The sequence below is a fragment of the Rhinopithecus bieti genome, unplaced genomic scaffold (genome assembly GCF_001698545.2).
Source record: "Rhinopithecus bieti isolate Rb0 unplaced genomic scaffold, ASM169854v2 scaffold_11964, whole genome shotgun sequence".
Classification (NCBI taxonomy): Eukaryota; Metazoa; Chordata; class Mammalia; order Primates; family Cercopithecidae; genus Rhinopithecus; species Rhinopithecus bieti.
This window is the reverse complement of record NW_016807677.1, coordinates 860020-882259: the sequence shown is the minus strand read 5'-3', so window position 1 is coordinate 882259 and position 22240 is coordinate 860020. Positions and strand designations below refer to the sequence as shown.

The window sequence follows — 22240 nt, the reverse complement described above, 5'->3', positions numbered from 1 at the left end:
TCCGCACTCAGGGGCGAGGCTGTGCCTGGCCACCTGCTCCCCAACACTTGCACACGCACGCACGCACACACACACACGCACGGCCAGCCGGGCTACCCGGACCACTTTGACCCGAAGGCACTGGAGGCCCAGGGGCAAGGGAAAGGAGGGGTGGCCGGAGCCCGCTTCCGCCCCGGGACAGTCTCGGGTTTGCCCCAGGCGGGCTCCCTACGGGACTTGGTTCCCCATCCGCGGCCTCGGGGGCGGGGCGTCTGTAGACAACGCCCCGCGGACGTCAGCCTGGCTGGGCGCGGGCGGAGCGGACGGCGCAGTTGTCAGTCCCAGCCCAAGGGTTGCTGGAGGCGCGCAGGCCGGCTGGGCTCCGGCCCCGGACGATGCGGCGTGCCCAGGATGCTCCCGCGCCTCGTAGTGCTGCTGGCGGCGTTCCTCAGTCGCCGCCTTGGCTCAGACGCTCATGGTAAGGCTCTGGGACGCGGCCCTTCCCTGCCCTGCCCTCTCCGCGCCCGCTCCGTTAAAGTTCTCCATCCAGTGGAGAGCCCTGGCTGGCTGGCCCTCTGGGGAGAGGGGTGCCGGGCCGGGCTCCCTTACTCTGGCAAACCTGGATCTCAGGCTTACCTGTTGTGTAAGTGGAGGAGGCTGAGGCTGACAGGAACTGACGGATTGGGAAGGATAGAGAAGTATGTTCAAGGCCAAACCCCCACCCCGCAAACCTCATCATCCACCCACTTCTCCATGAGCCTTAACTTTAGATCTAGGTTTTGTGCTGTTTAGGTTCAAATGACGGGACTTCTTGTCCCCTTGGGGAATAAATTTGATCTTCTGACTCTCCCTTCTCTTAGTCCTTCAACTAACCGCTTTCTGTTCTCCTCCCATCTCACCTTCATCCCTCCCTGATTTCCCCGATCTGATCCTCCGTGCTCCACCTGTAGCCCCCAACTCACTCCCACTGCCACCTGCCTCCCTCTTCCCTTAGTTCAGGCTCCTAACCCAGGCAGTTCTCTGGCAAAGTTTCTGCAACTAAGAAAAGTAAACCCCAGAGAGAGAATGAAAGAGCCCGGAGTTGGAGGGACCAAGAGCAGAGACAGAGAGCAATGACCGAAACTGCTTCTTCATGACACCAAAATACAAAGTAAAACATGCAGTCAGCCATTCACGTGATCGAGAGTTGAGTCCGGGACGTGCAGCCCAAACACCACAAAGACTCCCTGCGTTTTTCACTTTCCGTCTAATGTTTCGAAATCAAGGCACTGACGCGAAGATCAAAGACGGTATAAGAAAGAAAGCAAGAGACAGATGACAGCATCCCCCAAAAAATAAATAAATAAAAAACAGGTGCATGATTAGAGAGATGTGGAGAAGTTAGAAAACTAGGGAGTGGAGCCGAGTCGCTGTCAAATGGAGAGAACTTAGAGGTCAAGGAGAAGGGGAATCAACCAGCCATTGGCCTTGCACATACTTCAGTCTGCTTAATCAGCAAGACTCTTAAAGTAGAAATGTTTGTTGCATTCTTACAAAGAAGACAATGGGTTCAGCAGTGTTTCCCATGGTGAATGGTGTGTCCTAGGGGTAAAGGGAGAGTGGAGCTAGGAATTGGTATTGAGTATCTTGCCTGGGAGCTACGGGTGCCAGCACTTGTGGGGATGTCCTCAGTCATGTGTAGAGCCACAGCTGACTTATTCCTTCTGTCCTTGCCCAGCCAGGGGTTGGGCATCTGGCTACAGGCAAAGCCCTTCTAGAAACTAAGGAATGAGGCAAGCACTTAGCTTGGGGAGCCCAGGAGAACTGTGAAGAGAAGCAGACAGATGTCAGCAAGCGGGCTGTCTGTGTACTTAATGAGATGGCTTTGAGCTGGAGCCTGGGCCAAGCCAGGGTGGGGACCAGGTGTGGGGATGGATGGGGCCAGGCCTAGGAATAGTGCTAGAGCAGAGACAGGGTTTGGGCAGAGCCAGGGACTAACACATCTGAGAGCTTATTGCCAACTTGCTTAGCCCTTGGCCCCTGCCTTCTTCCCTGGGAGGCATCAGACTCAGCTTGGCTCTTCTCAGCCACCACTGCAGCTTCTGATCACAGACAGTACAGGACAGTGATTTAGGGAGACACACTAGCTCTAGAATCAGACATATCTGGATTCATGTGCCCACTCTGCCCCTTAGTGGCTCCACTGGCCTCAGGTGAGCCATAGCCTCTCTGAACCTGCCTTTCTTCTTTGATAAAATTGGGGTCATCAATGCCTGCTGTGTAGGGCTACTGTGCTAATTAAATGGAACATATGTAAAGTACTTAGCCCAGCACTCAGCTCATAGTAAAGCACTCAAGAAATGGTAGCTGTTATATTCCTTGCCACCATCCCCAGCCTCCTCCTTATCCTTTGGGGGTGGGCCCTCCCAGCTGTGGTACTGACATTCTTCTCCCCAGGGACAGAGCTACCCAGCCCACCGTCTGTGTGGTTTGAAGCAGAATTTTTCCACCACATCCTCCACTGGACACCCATCCCAAATCAGTCTGAAAGTACCTGCTATGAAGTGGCGCTCCTGAGGTGAGGAAAGGGGAAGAGGGAAGGGGAGGGAGGAGTGAATCCCCGCCTAGTCCCCTACTCCCCTAGTATGGGAAGATACCTGCCTTGTTAATGAAGTGAGTGCCTGAGGGCCCCTGACACAAAGCCAGCAGTTGACAAGTACTGATTGAGACTCCTGTGCTAAGCAACGTGCCCGGAGCTCTGGGTGAAAAGGCCAGCGCCTTTGCTCACTCCAGAGTAAGAAAAGCCTTTGCACCAAGGCTTTTCTTTTTTTTCTTTTGTTTTGTTTTGTTTTGAGACAGCTTCACGCTCTGTCCCCCAGGCTGGGGTGCAGTGGTGCAATCTCAGCTCACTGCAGCCTCTGCCTCCTGAGTTCAAGCAATTCTCCCACTTCAGCCCCCCTAGTAGCTGGGATTACAGGAGCCTACCACCATGCCTGGCTAATGTTTGCATTTTTAGTAGAGACGGGGTTTCACCATGTTGGCCAGGCTAGTCTTGAACTCCTGACCTCAGGGGATCCACCCACCTCAGCCTCCCAAAGTGCTGGGATTATAGACGTGAGCCACCACCTCCGGCCTCCAAGGCTTTTCTGTCTTACTGGAAAAGCAGGAGAAGCATCCACAGTATAGCCAGACAACAGGGGAACCCTAATGACTGCAAACACAATGTGAAGGGAGAGACTGGGCTGTGCTGTAGGAGCTAGCAAGGCTTTCTGGAAGAGCTGGGACTACTCGTATTCCTATCTAAAAATCTTGTAGACCACATGGAAATTGGTACAGGGTCCCAGGACCAAGGGAGACCCCTCACAATGAGCTGCCGTGGACTAGAGGATATAGCCTGAGGTCTGTCCCAGTTTCTCCCACTGTGGGAGCTCTCTTCCTGGCCTCTTGCATCTCCCTGAAAGGAGGTAGGATTGAGCACAGGCTCCTTTCCAGTGCCTAACCTGGTATCTCTTCAGGTATGGAGTAGAGCCCTGGAACTCCATCTCCAACTGTAGCCAGGCCCTGTCCTATGACCTTACCGCAGTGACCTTGGACCTGTACCGCAGCAATGGCTACCGGGCCAGAGTGCGTGCTGTGGATGGCAGCCGGCACTCCAACTGGACCGTCACCAACACCCGCTTCTCTGTGGATGAAGGTGCTTTTCCTCCCTTGACTTAGAACATGTCTGAAGTCCCTTCCAGCCAGGAACTCTAGTCTAGAGCTTTTCTGTCTATTACCATCGCTTACCACGTCAGCCAGGCTCCCTGGCTGGAGAGCTAGTTGCCCAAACAGGGCAGGACTTTGGAGAACGTTAGATAAAATATAGCTCAAGTTGTTTAAAATTTAAAAGAGAACTGGAGTTGTTTATCTTACAGAAGAGAGGTCTTGGGGTGGATTGGGGCAGCTGAGTCATCAGGTCCAGGCCTGTGAACTTCTTTTTTGAGGGAGGGTTCAGGGAGAGGAAGCGAATCCATGAACACTCAGCATAGGGCAGCAAGCAGTAGGCAGAATTCGGGTGAGTCCCCCGCTTCTTTAGGGGTGAACACCCAGGGGTCATCCCTTTGAAATGGGAAGTGCTACTAAGGAGAAGTTACGGATCCCTTTCTGGAGAGGTAAGAGGAAAGGATAAGCCCCCAACTCAATGGGATTTTGCATCCCACCAGTTGGGATTAAGAAAGTTTTGTGTGCACGGAGACCTTGCTGTAGGATTCAGAGTTAGAGCCGATGGTCTGGGAGGTCATTGGCTGCTCACAGGGCACTGCTCAGCTGGTGCAGAAGCATTTCCCAGCAAAGGTGTTTCAGATACCTATTTCCAGGGCCCAGGCTCGGAAATTCAAGCTAACTGTGTCTTGAATGGGCCCAGGGCATCTGTATTTTTTTTTTTTTTAATATTTGGTTCTTCTTTGTATTCTGATTTGAGCAAGGCAATTATAAAAGACATTTTGAGGAACTTGCCATATTTGTATATGAAATGGTTTTTAGGGCATATTGCTAGGTGTTTGTTTGTTACAGGTGATAACAGCATGGTAGTTATATTTACAAAGGTGTAATACGTGAGAGATACATACGTAAGTCATTAAGAATTAACTAATACAGTGCTTGGGATTTTCTTTAAAATGCTAAAGTAAATTTCATGGGGGGATATTGATGACCCTCCCCCACGACCAATTGCTTTAAAGTTGGCCTAGTGTTTGCAATTACTAAAGCTGGGACTTTGGGAATCATTATATTCTCTTCTACTTTTGTGTCTATCCAAAATTTCTACATAAAAATATAATCAATGCAATTTATCACATTAACTATTCAGAAAAGAAAACGACATTTAAAGAGAAACTAAGCGAAGTTAAAGTAGAAAGAAAATGTCCTAACCTGTAGAAAGGTATCTATCTACACACACCTACCATAAATATTATGCTTAACAGTAAAGTGTTGGGCTGGGCACGGTGGCTCATGCCTGTAATCCCAGCACTTTGGGAGGCCAAGGTGGGCAGATCACCTGCGGTCAGGAGTTCAAGACCAATCTGGCTGACAAGGTGAAACCCATCTCTACTAAAAATACAAAAATGAAGGGGGCCTGGTGGCATGCACCTGTAGTCTCAGCTACTCAGGGAGGCTGAGGCAGGAGAATCACTTGAACCTGGGAGGCACAGGCTGCAGTGAGCCAAGATCAAGTCATTGCTCTCCACTCTGGGCAACAGAGGGAGACTCTGTCTCAAAAAAACAAACAAATAAACAAAAACAAAACAGTAAAGTGTTGAAAACATTTTATTAAAAAAGTTTTTGTTTTATTTTTAATTGACAAGTAATAATTCTGCATGTTTATGAGGTACAGTGTTATGTATACATAATACATGTATACCTTGTGGAATGATCAAATCAAGGTAATTAGAATATCTATCACCTCAAATAGTTAGCATTTCTTTGTGCCAGAAGCATTTAAAATATTATCTTTTAGCTATTTTGAAATATGCAGTCCATTATTACCACTGCATTCACCTTGCCATGCAATAGGCACCAGAACTTATTCCTCCTGTCTCACTGTAACTTGGTACCCATCTCCTTGTTCCCTATTCACTTCCCCCACCTGCCTCCTTCCAGCCTCTGGTAACCCCTTCTACTCTCTACTTCTATGAATCGAATTCTAAAATAATTCTACTTAGATTCTATACCTAAGTGAGATCTTACGGTATTTATCTCTTTGCACCTGGCTTATTTCGCTAATGATGTCTTCTAGGTCCATCTGTGTTGTCCCAAATGAGAGTTTCCTTTTTTTTTCAATTTGAGACAAAGTCTTGCTCTGTCACCCAGGCTGGAGTGAAATAGCTTGATCTCATCTCACTTCAACCTCCACCTTCCGAGTTCAAGAGATTCTCCTGCCTCAGCTTCCTGACTGGCTGGGAGTACAGGCACGTGCCACCACGCCTGGTTAACTTTTACATATTTAGTAGAGATGAGGTTTCACCATGTTGGCCAGGCTGGTCTCGGACTCCTGACCTCAAATGATCCACCCCCCTCAGCCTCCCAAAGTGCTAGGATTACAGGGGTGAGCCACTGGGCCAGGCCTCAGTTTCCTGTTTTTCAAGGCTGAACAGGATTCTGTTGTATACACATACCACATTTTAAAAACCCATTCATCTGTTGGTGGGCATTTCCATATCTTGGCTGTCGTGAATAATGCTGCAGTGAACGGGGGATACAGGTATCTCTTCAATACACTAATTTCAATATCTTTAGTAACTGCAAACACTAGGCCAATTTTAAAGTAATTGGTGGTGGGGAGGGTCATCAATATCCCCCCATGAAATTTACTTTAGCATTTTAAAGAAAATCCCAAGCACTCTATTACTTAATTCTTAATTAAGTAATATATACCCAGTAGTGAGAATTGCTGGATCACATGGTAGTTCTATTTTTAGATTTTTGAGGAATATCCATACTGTTTTCCACAATGGCTGAGAAATTCACCACCAGCGACGTGCAAGGGTTTCCCTTTTCACCACATCTTTGTCAACACTTGTTACTTCCATCTTTTGGATAATAGCCAATCTAACAGATGTGAAGTGGTATCTCATTGTGGTTTTAATTTGCATTTCTCTGATGATTAGAGATGTTGGCCATTTTTTCATGTATCTGTTGGTCATTTGTATGTCTTCTTTTAAATGTCTATTCAAGTCCTTTGCCCATTTTAAAAACAGGTTTATTTGTTTTCTTGTTATTGAGTATTCTGAGTTCCTTGTATATTTAGGTTATTAACCCCTTATTCAATGTACATTTGTAAATATTTTCCACCCATTCATAGATTGTGTCTTCACTCTAGTAATTGTTTCTTTTGCTGTGCAGAAGCTCTTTAGTGTAATGCAATCCCATTTGTCTATTTTTGCTTTTGTTGCCTGTGCTTTAGGGATCGTATCCAAGAAACCTTTGCCCAGACCAACATCTTAGAACTTTGCCCCAGGTTTTCTTCTAGTGGTTTTTATAGTTTTAGGTGTTACATTTGTCTTTACTCCATTTTGAGTTGATTCTTATGTAAGGGGTGAGACAAAGATTTATTTTCGTTGTTCTGTTTGTGAATATACAGTTTTCCCAACACCATTTATTGAAGAGACTGTTCTTTTCCCATTGTGTGTTCTTGGCCCCTTTGTTGAAAATCAATTGTGGGTTTATCTCTGGGCTCTCCATCATATTCCATTGGTTGATGCATCTGATTTTAGGGTATATGTATTTTTAATGTGCTCCCCAAGATGCCCTTATATCCTGCTGCATTGACAAACCTGTGGCCTAGGTTTTAATTAAGCTTAATTCTGGAGGCAAAGTCGGGGGGGAACAGCCAAGCCCTCCTCAGCCCTCAGGTCTCATGGTTTTGCCCCCCTACTCCACCCCATTTAGTGACTCTGACAGTTGGCAGTGTGAAGCTAGAGATCCACAATGGCTTCATCCTCGGGAAGATTCAGCCCCCCAGGCCCAAGATGGCCCCTGAAAATGACACATATGAAAGCATCTTCAGTCACTTCCGAGAGTATGAGATTGCCATTCGCAAGGTGCCGGGAAACTTTACGGTATGGAGTTCCCCAAGGCCCCAGAACCAGAGCTCCCTTGGCTTCCCTGTCCCCTGGGCTGGAAGCACCCTTGTGTGCCATTAGGAACTTTGCTTGTGGACTAAAGGGAGGGTCTGGGATGGTAGGTGAGCAGAGGAGGGAGCAGAACCCACCTCAGCCCTCAGAGCTATGCTCTTGTGAGATGCTCCTCAAAGGCATTGCCTACTAGGGCAATTGGGCACCCCAGAGCCTTTCTAGATGAAGCAATATGGCTCTGAGAGGCTCTGTAAGCTAACAGAGGGCACCCCTGGTATGGGAGAGCTGGCATCTGCGAAATCCACCCTCTTTCCTCTCCACCACAGTTGATTTCAGCGCCTTCTGGGAAGATCTTCAGCATCTATCAAACACTGCTTTTTCTTTTAAAATACAAAATAAAATTGTGGTCATTACAGAGATCATGTGCTGCCTTGGTAATTGTGGGGGTTGTTACACAAAGGATACTGAATGGAGTTGGCTGAAATCACCTCTAAAGGCCCGCCAGCTCTCAGTGTCTGTGTGCCGTGAAATAAAATGATTTTGTTAATTGCTATCATTTTTGTTCCAGTTCACACACAAGAAAGTAAAACATGAAAACTTCAGCCTCCTAACCTCTGGAGAAGTGGGAGAGTTCTGTGTCCAGGTGAAACCATCTGTCACCTCCCGAACTAACAAGGGGATGTGGTCTAAAGAGGAGTGCGTCTCCCTCACCAGGCAGTGTGAGTCAGCCGGGCTGCTCTCAGCATGGGAAGGGAGACTGGGAGGGCCTGGTGCAATCCAAAATGCGTGCACCCGGGAAGCTGGTGCCAGCCACTGTGTTAGGTGCTGCTTCATATAACTCTGCATCCTTAACAGGAGAGAGGTCCTACTGTCCTCGTTTTAGAGATGAGGGAACTGAGGCTCAGTATTAGCAACTTCCTAGGGTTGCACAGCTAGGACTTGGTGGCAGAACCAGGTCTCTTGTGATCTAGGATCCTCCCACTGGAGCACAGCGATGTTTCCCAACAACATCCCCCTCCCCCAGGCCATCTTCAGTCAGCTGTGCTAGTTCCTGTTGTTAAGGTCTTCTGCTGTTCTTCCTCAGAGCCAGGGATACAAAGGGCTTCTCCTTACTTCCCCTACTCTGCTCCGCTCCTTACCAGAGCTGCTAATGTCAGCAAATACTGCTCCAGGCTGTCAGTCAGGTGCCGGGGCTGTAGGGGGAGGGAGAGAATAGAGGACGTGGAGGCCACGGTCCTGCCTAGGAGGATCTCGCTTCCCGGCTGGGGAGATACAGTGTGCACAGAGGAGACTGTAACAAGCAACTCTTTCTGGACAGCTGATGAGATGTCCAGCACCCAGTGAATCAGGCCAACAGTAAGTGCTCTGGGAGGGCCCAGTCCAGTGTGGGCAGGGTCTGGCAAAGACAAAAGTGACTCCTGCTAGATCTGCAACAAATTTCAGTTTATGAAGGACACTCAACAGCTCAGTGTCATTTAAGTCTCAATGCAGAGTAAGGCACTAAGTGGGTATCAGGCAGCCTTGAAAGTTTTTCATACATTCTTTCACTGATACATGAAATAGTTCTGTTCAAATCTCAGCTTTACTACTTTTGAGGTATATGACTTCGGGAAAATTACTTAACTTCTATGTGCTTCAGGATCCTAATCTGTAAAAATGGTGCTGATGATAGTATTTACCTCCTATAAGTATAAAAGTTAAAAGAATCTCATGGTATTGGTACATGGTCAGTGCTGTGTACTTCACAACCACCTTATGAGGTTGGTGGCTCTGAGAGAGTAAGTAATTTGTCCACAGTTGCACAGCTAGTAAGTGGTGAAGCTGGGACTTTAACCCGGATCTAGCAGCCCCCAGAGCCTCGACTCTTACTTGCTGTACCATCCTGCCTCGCTGTTCTGTTTGCTGTGATGAGAGTCGTGTGCAGAGAGCTGGAAGCAGTCAGCACATCTCCTAAGGGAATCCTTCAGGGCATGGTTTGGAAGACCAGGTGGGGATTCACAGAAACCTAGACTCATCTAGAGCTGTGGCCTGTAGGTTGCCTTGGGCCACTGAATGGTTCCTGACAGTGGCCAATGGATTTCATGGGACCAGAGTCCTGTGACCAGAATCACCATGCTCCATGGGGCCAGGCCACAAACACATCTCTCTTGGCCTGCAGATTTCACCGTGACCAACGTCATCATCTTCTTTGCCTTTGTCCTGCTGCTCTCCGGAGCCCTGGCCTACTGCCTGGCCCTCCAGCTGTATGTGCGGCGCCGAAAGAAGCTGCCCAGGGTCCTGGTGAGTCTTGCAAGGAGGTCACTGCCCCATCCTTCCCAGCCACACCAGAGCTTCCAGGAGGGCAGGGAGCTCTTTTCCTCCCAGACAGTCCATTGCCTCAGCTTGCCTCTGCTCTCAGCCCTGGTGTAATTGGGAGATACCTTCATCAGGCACTATGGGGACAGAGGGAGGAAGTGAGCATGAAGCCCAGTACCAAGAATGCTGCCGTCCAGTAGCTCAGATAAGACACATGGAATCACAAACCTCAATGACCACGAGCCATTTTGGTATGATCTACTAGTAGCTGGCCATGGACTAGCCCCTGTGCATTACATCTCTGATAATGAGGCACAGTTTTAACCCCTTTTCACAAGTGAGGAAACTGAGGCACAGAGAGATTGTTACATACACAGGGCCACACAACCAGGAAGCGTCGGGGATGGAGCCCACTTTCCCACAGCTAGTGGCCATGGGTATTCCACAACAGAGAAAGAAGGAAAGGCCAGAAGTGCTGGTCCTTGGGTTGCTATCAGAGTGGGCCAGAGGAGAGAGGACGCTGAGGGGTGGTGGGGATGCTGGGCCACTGTAGAGGGGATGCGGGCTGGGGCAGGGAGGGGCTCATGGAGGAGGCCAAGCCCTCCTCCCCTCCCAGAGTGTGTCCTCTTGCTACATTGTACTGACAAATGATACATTTGCGGCAAGCCAGCCTCCAAAACTCAGCTTGCAAAGATTGGGCAGCATTTTCCAAACCTCGGCCTGTCTCTGGCCTGGAGTTCAGGCCACATTGAAGGTTGCCCACCATAGCCCGCATAGCTGGCACTACTGCATGATGGCCAAGGGATCAGCTGGGAAGGACCCAGCTCCGTCTGCAAGGCAGGGGCCCCACAACTGGAAGGGGAATCTCCAGAGGGATCCTGGGATCTCTAGGGAAAACAAGAAGAGAGACAAGTGCAGTGGCGCAATCTCAGCTCACTTGCAGCCTCCACCTCCCAGGTTCCAGTGATTCTCCTGCCTTAGTCTCCCGAGTAGCTGGGATTACAGGTGTCCACCAGCATGCCTAGCTAATTTTTATGTTTTTAGTAGACACGGGGTTTTCCCATGTTGACCATGCTGGTCTCGAACCCCTGATCTCCAGTGATACGCCCACCTCAGCCTCCCAAAGTGCTAGGATTACAGGCATGAGCCACCGCACCCTGCCCCTTTTGTACTTTTGGATCACAGAACTGACTTGTCCTTGAGGGTTTTTTCTCTTCAGGATAAATATAACACAGTTCCCTTCATCTGATGATCGTAGTCATCACCACATGAATAAATTCTAATGCACAGAGCATTGGCACATTCATTAGTTTGTTCTCGTTCATTAGCTTGTTTGATCTGATCTTTCAACAGTTCATCAAGGTAAGTATTATTGGACAAGAAAGGAATTTCAAATCAGGACAGTTGAGGATGAATTCCACATGTGTTCTTTACTGTTTGCGCAAGTCATTTAACTTCTCTGAGCTTCAGTTTTCTCCTCTAGGAAATAGAGGTAATAATATTTCTCTTACAGAATTATTGGAGGGTAAAGTTCAATTCAACATATATTTATTGAGCACCTTCTGTGTACCACACTTTGTTCTAAGCACTGTAGACACATTAACTACAACATAAGGAGACAGGTTCTGTCATTATTTCCATGTTACAGATGAGCAGCTAAAGCACAGAGAGGGGAAGTAATTTGATCAAGGTAACAAAGCTGATAAGAGTCAGAGCTGGGGTTTGAACCTATGAAGTCTGGCTCTAGAGGACACATCCTAAATCACCAAACAATGTGATAGGAATAGGGACTCAACCAATCAGAGCTGCATTTGAATCATCATGTACCAAGGAAATGAGGGCAGATGTGCAACCATGAGTCAGTGAATCCATCGGCAGACCTTAGGAGGACCTAATGTGTGCCAGCTCAGTCTAGACTCTGGAGACAGGGTAGTAAACAACACTAGATAGTTCCTGCCCTCAAGGAGTTTGTGTTCTTTTGGGAATGTGGAGTAAGTGAGTGTGTGTATGGTGAGAGACAGAAAACAAACAAGTAAAATAATTCTAGGAACAAAGTGCTAGGAAGAAGTAACAGAGTTAATGTGGAGAGAGTGGCAGGAGTGCTGGTTTAGTCAAGGTATTCAAGAAGGCTTTGCTGAAGAAGTGACATCTGAACTGAGACCTAAACCATGAACAGGACACGGCCATATAAAGTGCTGAGATCATGTCAAGCACGAGGGAAAGCATGTGCAAAGGCCCTGAGGCAGTCTGGTGCTTGATGTGTTCTGGGACAGAAAGAACACCAGTGTGGCTAGGGCAGAGGGGTTATGTGACTTCCTTAAAACCCTTGGCAATTAACAGAGAGCAGCCCCTTCTCTGCGAGTTCCACACCTGTGCCACTGCCCCACACTGCAGCCACCATGTTCGTGTGAGTCATGACTCAGGGAATAGAGAAATTAATTTGGTGTCTCACATCCAGAATTTTAGAAAATGAAATGGGCAGGAGGGCATAGACTAGGATACAATAGAATAAGAACTGCAGAAATATGTGGCACAGCTCATAATGATGAGTATTATTTTGTGAAACTGGTTTCAGTTATTTACATATGGGTATATATACAAGTCATTATGCAACTTATTTCTGATTTTGAGTCATCATCAAAAAAGTTTGAAACACGCTTCTAGATGGGTCTAGCCTGCTTTCAGGTTTGAAAAGCACTGTGGATGGAGCCACCTGATAGTTTTCACCATGCTCAGCAGACCCTGGTTCTGCCTGTTACTCCATCTGGGCCCAAGAATACAAACTTCTTATGTATCTGGACTGAGCCAAACTGGGAATAGCATTAGGAGGAAAGCTGGATTTGAAAACAAAACAGAACACATTGCAGTGTAATTAAGACTGCAGTCCCCTCCGTTGAGCTCTCCTCCTGGGCCTGGCCTTCCCCGGCAGCACTGGGATGGGTGCTGGAAGGTGACTCCCACCTCTCTCACTCTGTCCTCTCTTCCCCAGCTCTTCAAGAAGCCCAACGCCTTCATCTTCATCAGCCAGCGTCCCTCCCCAGAAATCCAAGACACCATCCACCCGCTTGATGAGGAGGCCTTCCTGAAGGTGTCACCAGAGCTGAGGAACTCGGACCTGCATGGCAGCACGGACAGTGGCTTTGGCAGTACCAAGCCATCCCTGCAGACTGAAGAGCCCCAGTTCCTCCTCCCTGACCCTCACCCCCAGGCTGACAGAACGCTGAGAAATGGAGAGCCCCCTGAGCTGGGCGACAGCTGCAGTAGTGGTAGCAGCAATAGCACGGACAGCGGGATCTGCCTGCAGGAGCCCAGCCTGAGCCCCAGCACTGGGCCCACCTGGGAGCAGCAGGTGGGGAGCGACAGCAAGGGCCAGGATGACAGTGGCATTGGCCTAGTTCAAAACTCTGAGGGCCAGGCTGGGGACACACAGGGTGGCTCAGCCTTGGGCCACGACAGTCCCCCAGAGCCTGAGGTGCCTGCGGAACAAGACCCAACTGCTGTGGTATTCCGGGGCTACCTGAGGCAGACCAGATGCGCTGAGGAGAAGGCAACCAAGACAGGCTGCCTGGAGGAAGAATTGCCCCTGACAGGTGGCCTTGGGCCCAAATTCAGGGGATGCCTGGATGACAAGGCAGGCTTGCATCCACCAGCCCTGGCCAAGGGCTATTTGAAACAGGATCCCCTAGAAATGACTCTGGCTTCCTCGGGGGCCCCAACTGAACAGTGGAACCAGCCCACTGAGGAATGGTCACTCCTGGCCTTGAGCAGCTGCAGTGACCTGGGAACATCTGACTGGAGCTTTGCCCATGACCTTGCCCCTCTAGGCTGTGTGGTAGCCCCAGGTGGTCTCCTGGGCAGCTTTAACTCAGACCTGGTTACCCTGCCCCTCATCTCTAGCCTGCACTCAAGTGAGTGACTCGAGCTGAGAGGCTGCTTTTGATTTTAACCATGCCTGCTCCTCTGCCTGGACCAGGAGGAGGGGCAACCAAGGCCGAAGTAAGGCACAGGGCAGTCTGGGCACTTTTCTGCAAGTTCACTGGGGACAGCCCCAGTCAGGCCCTGCAGGGCTGGTCAGGATGCCTGGGGCAGGAGGAGGTCAACTCACTGAGCTAGTGCAGAGTGTGGGGGGCACCGACCTGTTCCGTTGACTGAGGCCCTGCAGACTCTGGCAGAGCTGAGAAAGGCAGGGACCGTCTCCCTCCTTGGAACTCTTTCCTGTATCATAAAGGATTACTTGCTCAGGGGAACCATGGGGCTTTCTGGAGTTGTGGTGAGGCCGCCAGGTTGAAGTCAGCTCAGAGCCAGACCTCCCAGCTTAGGCTACCCAAGCATCAGGGCCTCCAGCAGGAAGAAGGGCTATGGGAATGGAAGCTTCAGGGCCTTGCTTCTGGCGTGGTTTTTAGGGGAAAAAGGAGGATATGGAGGCCGAGTTTGATCTCTGGGATGGTCACATGGGTTCCCCCCATCAGGCCTCTGAGGCAGGAAGCCTGTCACTGGAAGATCTTAAGGTATATATTTTCTGGATACTCAAACGCATCATGATGATTCACTGGGGAGAGACAAAGGGAGCTGAGACCCCGGATGGGGCTTCCAGCTCAGAACCCATCCCTCTGGTGGGTACCTGTGGAGCCCATCTGCAAATATCTCCCTCTCTCCAGCAAATGGAGTGGCACCCCCCTGGGACACTGACTGTGGCCAAGCCACTCACATCCCCACCCTGCTGCCCCACCGTCTTGCTGACAAGTTCCAGAGCCATGGTTGTTTGTATTGGTCATAACTCAGCCCTTTGGGCAGCCTCTGGGCTTGGGCACCAGCTCATGCCAGCCCCAGAGAGTCAGGGTTGGAGGCCTGTGCTTGTGTTTGCTGCTAATGTCCAGCTACAGACCCAGAGGATAAGCCACTGGGCACTGGGCTGGGGTCCCTGCCTTCTTGGTGTTCAGCTATGTGACTTTGGACTAGCCACTTGTCAGAGGGCCTCAATTTCCCCTTCTGTGAAATAAATACTCCACCTTTAGGGGGTCCTCCATGTTTGCTGGGTATTAGCCAAGCTGGCCCTGGGAGAAAGTAGATACTGTCCACGGACTACCAAGCTGGCTTGTTTCTCATGCCAGGGGCTAACAGATCCAGTGGGAGTCCATGGTGTCATGCCAAGACAGTATCAGACACGGCCCCAGAAGGGGGCATTATGGGCCCCGCCTCCCCATAGGCCATTTGGAATCTGTCTTCAAACAAAGGCAGTTCAGTCCACAGGCATGGAAGCTGTGAGGGGACAGGCCTGTGCGTGCCATCCAGAGTCATCTCTGAGCCCTGCCTTTCTCTGGAGCATTCTGAAAACACATTCTGGCCCAGGGAATCCAGCCATGACCCCTACCCCTCTGCCAGAGTGCTCTTAGGTGCCAGTCTGGCAACTGAACTCCCTCTGGAGACAGGCTTGAGGGAGGATTCCTCAGGGTTCCCTTGAAAGCTTTATTTATTTATTTTGTTCCTTTATTTATTGGAGAGGCAGCATTGCACAGTGAAAGAATTCTAGATATCTCAGGAGCCCTGAAGTTCTAGCTCTGACTCTGCTGTTCCCAGGGTTGTGACCTTGGGGAAGTCACTTATCCTCTTGCAGCCTCAGTTTCCTCATCTGCAAAATAATGACTGACTTGTCTAATCCATAGGGATGTGAGGTTCTGCTGAGGAAATGGGTATGAATGTGCCTTGAACACAAAACTCTGTCAATGAACAATACATGGTTTTTATTCCAATAAATTGTCAAGACCACAGGAATTGTGTGAAACCAGTCAGATTGCTGATGGCACAGTGGCTCATGGAGGACTCGGTTGTTGATAATGAGGAGGGTAATAATGGGTGGGATGTGTGATGTCACTTTAAGGAAACAGGGCTGAGGACTCAGGCTCAAATCCGACGGACCCAGGGAGTCCTTGTGCTACCTGTATTGTGACCTTGGGCCCATTACTTATCCTCTCCAGGTTTTCATTTCCCCACTCGTCATGTAGAGTTGACAACTCCCCATGGGGATGTTGTGAGGTTTAAATGAAATTGCACATAAAAAGTTTAACATGGTGCCAGGCATGTGGTGGTCCCCATGTGCACATAGCTGTCATTGGCTGTTAAGGCTGTAAAGAGAAATGGACAGCTTTTCTTGGAAGCAGGTGAAAATGAAAGCGATAAGGAGTATGCAGCGGGGCTCTTTCAGAAGACAGAAAAGGAAACAGTGGAAAGCACAATGCAACGTTTTGGATGTGAGTTCTGACAGTGTGGAGAGAAGAACCTGGAAATCCCTCCTTTCCAGGAAGACAGCAAACCGGACCTCCCCGGAGCTCTGTCTCCGGAGCCCTGTCCCTGGCTCCCGTCACCCAGGAGGTGTGTCCCAGCGGTGGTTCTCCTAAGTGTGGAAGTCTTCTGCACTCTATTCTAGAAGCAGCCTGCTCCGTCCATGAAAAACCCCATGTGGGTTTGAATTTCTCCCCATGCTCAGCCCAGTGGGTAGAACAAACCCAGGCCCGTGGCCTGAGCTTCCTGGTGTGCTCTTTTCTTTTCTCCTTTTCTTTTCTTTTCTTTTTTCTTTTCTTTTTTCTCTTCTTTTCTCTTCTCTTCTTTCTTTTCTTTTTAATGGAGTCCCACTCTGTCGTCGAGGCTGGAGTGCAGTGGCGGCTCTCGGCTCACTACAAGCTCCGCCTCCTGGGTTCACCCCATTCTCCTGCCTCAGCCTCCCGAGTAGCTGGGACTACAGGCACTCACCACCATGCCTGGCTAATTTTTTTTTGTATTTTTAGTAGAGACAGGGTTTCACCATGTTAGCCCAGATGGTCTTAATCTCCTAACCTCGTGATCCGCCCACCTCGGCCTCCCAAAGTGCTAGGATTACAGGCTTGAGCCACCGCGCCCAGCCCCTGGGTATGCTTTTCTCTTTGTCCTACCTGGATCCCCTAGAAGGTAACTGGGGACACCTCACCTCTTTTGCCCTGTGTCATCTCCAATCTTGCCTTAACCCATTCATTCTGAGAAAATAACTAGTTCTGAGGAAGTGCTGATCCTATCATCTTCAGAGAACTTGACTAATACCACACGATTTCAGACCTGCTCAGGCTTTTGCCCTAGAGCCCTCCTTGTCAAGACTGGAAAGGAAAGTAGTGTTGGTCATTTTCTCCTGGAAATGAGGTGTTAGCGATGGCTTCTTCCCCATGGAAAAGGCCCCTGAGGTGTAAATATAAAGATTCAGAGAATAAAAGGAATTACATTCAAGGAACTGCAGCCAGTTTGGTTGGATACGACAGATCAAGGAGCAGCTTGCAGGACAGAAGGAAGTCAGAAGATGCAGCCCATGGTATGGACCCTGCCTGCTCCGTTTCTGTGGAATGAGTAGGAGTTTGCGCTGGTTCACCTCTGCTTTGAGGCTGCTCTGTAACCACTCACACTAGGCCCTTGGGAGAAACTGAGTGAGTCCTTCCAAGCAGCTGGGGCTGATGAGACACTTGCAGGTTTCCTGGGACTTCGGATTACAGTCGCCAACAGAAGGCCCCAGCTGTTCTTCAACTGAGCAATCTCCTTCAAGGGCTTTTCCAAGCTGAGGAATGCGTGATACTGTCTTTCTGTGAGCTAATGGAACTTCCTCTTAGTAAGGAGAGGGGGTAAATGGGCCACCACTGACTGAAGAGGAAATTCAACAGAACTGTGTTTTCCCAACTTTGTAAATAGCCATAGTCAGGGTGTGCCTTGTCTACCCAACATATATCCAACCCCCCGCCTCAGTGTCCACACTTTCACAGAAGACACACAGTCCCTAGGAGGCTGGGCCTCACCCCCTGAGCCCACACTGCTCTCTGGGTGGAATGTCTCTGAGCCCCACATGTGAACAGCACAGCAAGGGAAGCTGTAGGCTGTGACCACCTGGGACCACTGGCGGTCTGCTGCGTAAGTGACAGGTCCGGGCAGTCAGGGCTGATTTGATCAAGCCTCAACCTAGAGGACCCTAGATACTAGGAAGCTTGACTCATTCATTTCCTGTTGTGCTCATGGGTTAAAAAAGCAAACCCACAGTTTTGGGTTTGAAGTAAACCCCAATTTACAATTAAATGCGTTGTTATTAATGACCCACACCACATTTTCCCACTATCATCTTGATCCTAACTTCACTTAATTTCCCATAAACCTCCAAAAAGGGTGGTGGGACCCAATAAACACTCTGCCAAGGAAGGGTTGGGTAGGATAAAACCCGTGTTTTAAGAACATGGCTCTGGCCAAAGCATCAGACATTAATCAGAAAGAATAGAGCAGGAGGCAGAGAGACCTGACTGGAGGCTGGGGGAGGCTTTTATTGTAGTCAGCATTTCATTTTGTCAAGAAACATTATGAAGCACGTATTATGTGTTGGACATGGTGTTCAGCCCTGGGTACAGAGTGGTGAACTAAAGAAGCATGACTTCATGGAGCCTGTCATCTGGTTATGAAGATAAACACCAAACAAATAAACACAATAAATGTATTACTACAATCAGTGTAAGTGGTGTGAAAGAAACTAATATTCCACATGAAGGATGAGGCAGGAAGCAGAGAAACAGGGTAGGAGGCTGTCTTAGACTGGGCTACGACAACAAAACACCATGGACTGGGTGGCTTAAAAAACAGACATTTATCTCTCACAGTTCTGGAAGTGGGGAAGTGCAGGATCAAGGTGCCAGCTGAGTGAGTTCCCTGGGAGGGCTCTCTTCCTGGCTTGAAGACGGCCTCCTTCTTGCTGTGGCCTTACATGGTGGAGATAAAGAGCTCTGGCCTCTCTTCCACTTTCTTACAAGGGCATTAATCCCATCACGGAGGCCCCATCCTCATGACCTCATCTCAACCAATTACCTCCCAGAGGCCCCACCTCCAACTACCATCACACTGGGAGTGAGAGCTTCAACATGAATTTGGGGAAGACAAAAATATTCGGTTCATAAGAGAGGCTTATACAATAGCCTAATCAAATGAGAGTATTGAGCAGGGGCAGTGGGAACAGAGAGAAAGGGACAGACTCAAAGACATTGCAAAGAAAGAGTTATCAAGATGGAGCGACAGGCCAGAGTGAAAGAAGAAGGTCTCAGAAGTGCTGGTCACACTTGAACCCGATGATGAGAAAAACAAAATACGGACATGGAAGGGAGACACGTGTGGAGGGAGAGGGGAGATGATGAGTTCTGGCTTAATAATGACAAGTCATCCCAGAAAAGGTCTTTCAGCAATTGGCAAGGCTGGCCTGGATCTGTGAGGCTCAGGGCTGGGGATTCCCATGTGAGAGTGAATGAGCCCATAGCCCTTAGTGTGAAGGTAAGGACACCGGCTTGAAGAAGATCCCCAAACCCCTGCAGCCAATAAGCAGTTAGAATATTCACGTGATGACTTCCTTCCTTGAGGAAAAGCAGGCTGCCATCCCTTCGACTCACCGAGTCACAGGAGCCGTGGCTGTAATTGGCATCTGTCTTGCAGAGCCCAGCCAGGAGCCTCACTGGGGGTCCTTGGTCAATCACAGCCCATCATCAAGGATGCAGCTGAGGGCTCCCTTTAGTAAGCTGTCCAATCTGTAGAGCTGAGAGGCTCAGGGAGGGGTACAGACTAGTACATGATCAGCAAAGGCCTGGGTGTAGGGTGCCACACCTGTCTACCTCTACCCACATGGGGCAGAAGGGCATGGTGGAGATTAAGACCTCGCATGACCCTGGAGAGAACAGGAACATTCCTCAGGATCCTACTATCTGGTTACCCCAGCCCTGGAAGTGTCCCTTGCCCTCCACCTCCCCACACCCCCTCTACCTGTCCCCTAAGGCAGAGTTTCTCAGACGATTGCCTCTGTCAGAATTACTTGGGAGTATTTGTCTCCCTAAGCTGCTCCCCAAGGCCCAGAATTTCTGAATGCCAGTTCCCAAGGACCTGCTAGGGAAACAACTTACAGCGACCACCTTGCAGGTAATTCCAGCACACACTGAGTCACCTCTTTAAGGAACAACCTGATGATTTGCCGCTTGTTCTGTTAAAATCAGTCCTTTTTCTCCCCACTGCCCTCTACTTGGTATCACCCAGTCCACAACTTTAAGTGTCATCTGGATGCTGGTGGCTTCCAAATGCCCAAACAGGGTTTCTCTCCAGAACTCTATCCAGCTGCCTCATCAGCAGCTCCATGTGGATGTCTAGCATGCATCTCAAAATTACAGTGTCTACAACAGAGCTCAAGATTTCCCTGACAGTCCTTCCTCCCCTAGTCTTCCCTGCCTGATAAATGGCACCACCCTTCCCCTAGCTCAGGCCAAAAATCCAGGAGTCAGCCCTTTCTGCCCCATCAAACTCCTCAGTAGGTCCTATCTGCTCTACTTTCCAGATAGATGGTGGATCCAATCACTTGTTGCCACCTCCCACTGTCATCTGGTCAAATTCATTGTCACCTCTCCCCTGGACCACCATGAGGAACTGTCCTGCTCCTCCGCATCCACTCCTGCTCCCTCAATCTAATCTCCATCCCTCAGTCGTCCCAGTGCAGTGTACAGGGCTGCAAGGGCTCCCCCAGAACTGGAGGAGTCAGGCAGTAAGCAGATGGCAGGCCATGGGCACTGGAGACAAGACTTTGTCAGGCCAGGAGGACAGGAGGCACCAACTGTACGGGCTGTCATGGGGATGTGCACAGGGATCAACGGCGTGTGGACAGCAGGCATTTGGCCCAGCTGGTGCTTTCTGGGAGGCCTCCTTGGGGAAGACAAGCCAAGGGTTCTGAAAACTTCCTGGCCAGCACCACCTTCTCTCCCATCCTTCACAATCAACTTTTTGAAATAATTGAAAGATTCACTGACTCCACTTCCAACTGCTTCTGCAGCACTGACAGCTCCAGGGACACCCCACACGTGGTGTGCTATAATATGCGAATGGCCGGATGGACTGCCACAGCAAGCTTGTTGGTCTGAAAATGCTCCAAGGGCAAACAGGAAGAGGCAACAGCCCCAGGGAGTAGAAAGAATGCTCAGCCACTATCTGTTCTCTCCACATGAAACCATCATGTCAGTTCTGGACCTCAGTCTTCTTATCTGTGAGGTGGACAGAGTAGTCTTCAAGCTGACTTCTTTAATTAGTGCCCTGGGCACATTGCTATCCCTGAGTGTGCTACATGCAGTACTGACTGTGGGCTCCCGGACAGCAGAAACCCCTCTGATTTCTCTCTGTGTCCTTTGCACCCAATCAATGCCTAACACATTGCAATGGGTGCTCAATAAATAAATGAATGCATGAATGAATGAATTTCTTCCATTCGTGGGAAGGAACTTGAAGAAGCATGGTATCCAAACATGAGAAGGTAACAGTGGTGATGGTAGCTTGTGGCTGAACAGACACTTGGGAGGCATTTAGACTGAGCCTAAAGAAAAGCAGGCTGTACCTAACTGTGATTTAAGATTTTATCTTCAGGCTTGCCATCTTCTTAGCCAAGGCATATTATACCATGCTGATTCCCTTCCTTGCTATTTTCACCCTACAACTCTTGGGTGTTGTAGGAACTCAGGGCTACAGACCAAACAGGAAGACTAAGGCAAGGGGATGTGGTCAAGAGGCAAGGCAAAGGACCATGAAAACATTCAACATGCATTCACTCTTTGGGCAAACATTGAGCCTCTGTCATGGGCGGGCTCTCTGGAAACACAAAAGGCAATCTGACATGATCCTTCTCCTTCTTGGCTCAGTTGTGTAATACACACACACAGGCATACACAGGGGTGTCTCCACCCACCTCCTTCTCCACTCCCCACCCCCACCCAGCACTGTGGAACTGATTAGAGACCATCTGGAGGGAGAAGTAGGTTCTTGGGGGCCAAAGATGTCAGGGTAGATGCCAGTTTGGACTGAGGGTAGAAGTGGGTGAAAAAGGATTATTCAGAGTTACCTGAGCTCTGAAATAGCCTCCCAGCTGGAAGGGACCTCAGAGTCCTCAGGTCCAGTGGCAGCCTTATACAAACACAGCACCAGGGGCTCAAAGCTTGCGCTCACCAGCTACAAGGGGAGGAAATGGGACTAGAATAGATGTGACTTCTTTTTTTTTTGAGACTGAGTCTCACTCTGTTGCCAGGCTGGAGTGCAGTGGTGCGATCTCGGCTCACTGCAACCTCTGCCTCCTGGGGCTGCAGGAACGTGCCACCACGCCCAGCTAATTTTTGTATTTTTAGTAGAGACAGGGTTTCACCATGTTGCCCAGGATGGTCTCAATATCTTGACCTTGTGATCTGCCGGCCTTGGCCTCCCAAAGTGCTGAGATTATAGGCGTGAGCCACCATGCCCGGCTGAAGATGCAACTTCTTATACTGCCCACCATCATTCCCCCAGTGGCTCCCTGCTTACCATGAGAAACTGCACCCTCCTGA

At 49.5% G+C, this 22240-nt stretch overlaps 1 protein-coding gene across 2 annotated transcripts; it reads left to right on the top strand.

Moving 5' to 3' along the window:
* The first annotated feature begins 276 nt into the window (after positions 1–276).
* IL10RA (interleukin 10 receptor subunit alpha) lies at positions 277–15635 on the top strand. 2 transcript variants are annotated; one of them, XM_017883076.1, is made up of 7 exons: positions 277–457; positions 2416–2536; positions 3474–3652; positions 7384–7553; positions 8137–8287; positions 9727–9848; positions 12853–15635. In XM_017883076.1, the coding sequence occupies exons 1-7, from the start codon at positions 391–393 to the stop codon at positions 13777–13779; spliced, it is 1737 nt and encodes a 578-aa protein (XP_017738565.1). In that variant the 5' UTR covers positions 277–390; the 3' UTR covers positions 13780–15635. The 2 variants fall into 2 exon arrangements, with proteins under 2 accessions (XP_017738565.1, XP_017738566.1); XM_017883077.1 differs by lacking the exons at positions 277–457; positions 2416–2536; positions 3474–3652 and adding an exon at positions 3981–4109 and having other exon boundaries at positions 12853–15631.
* Positions 15636–22240: the final 6605 nt, after the last annotated feature.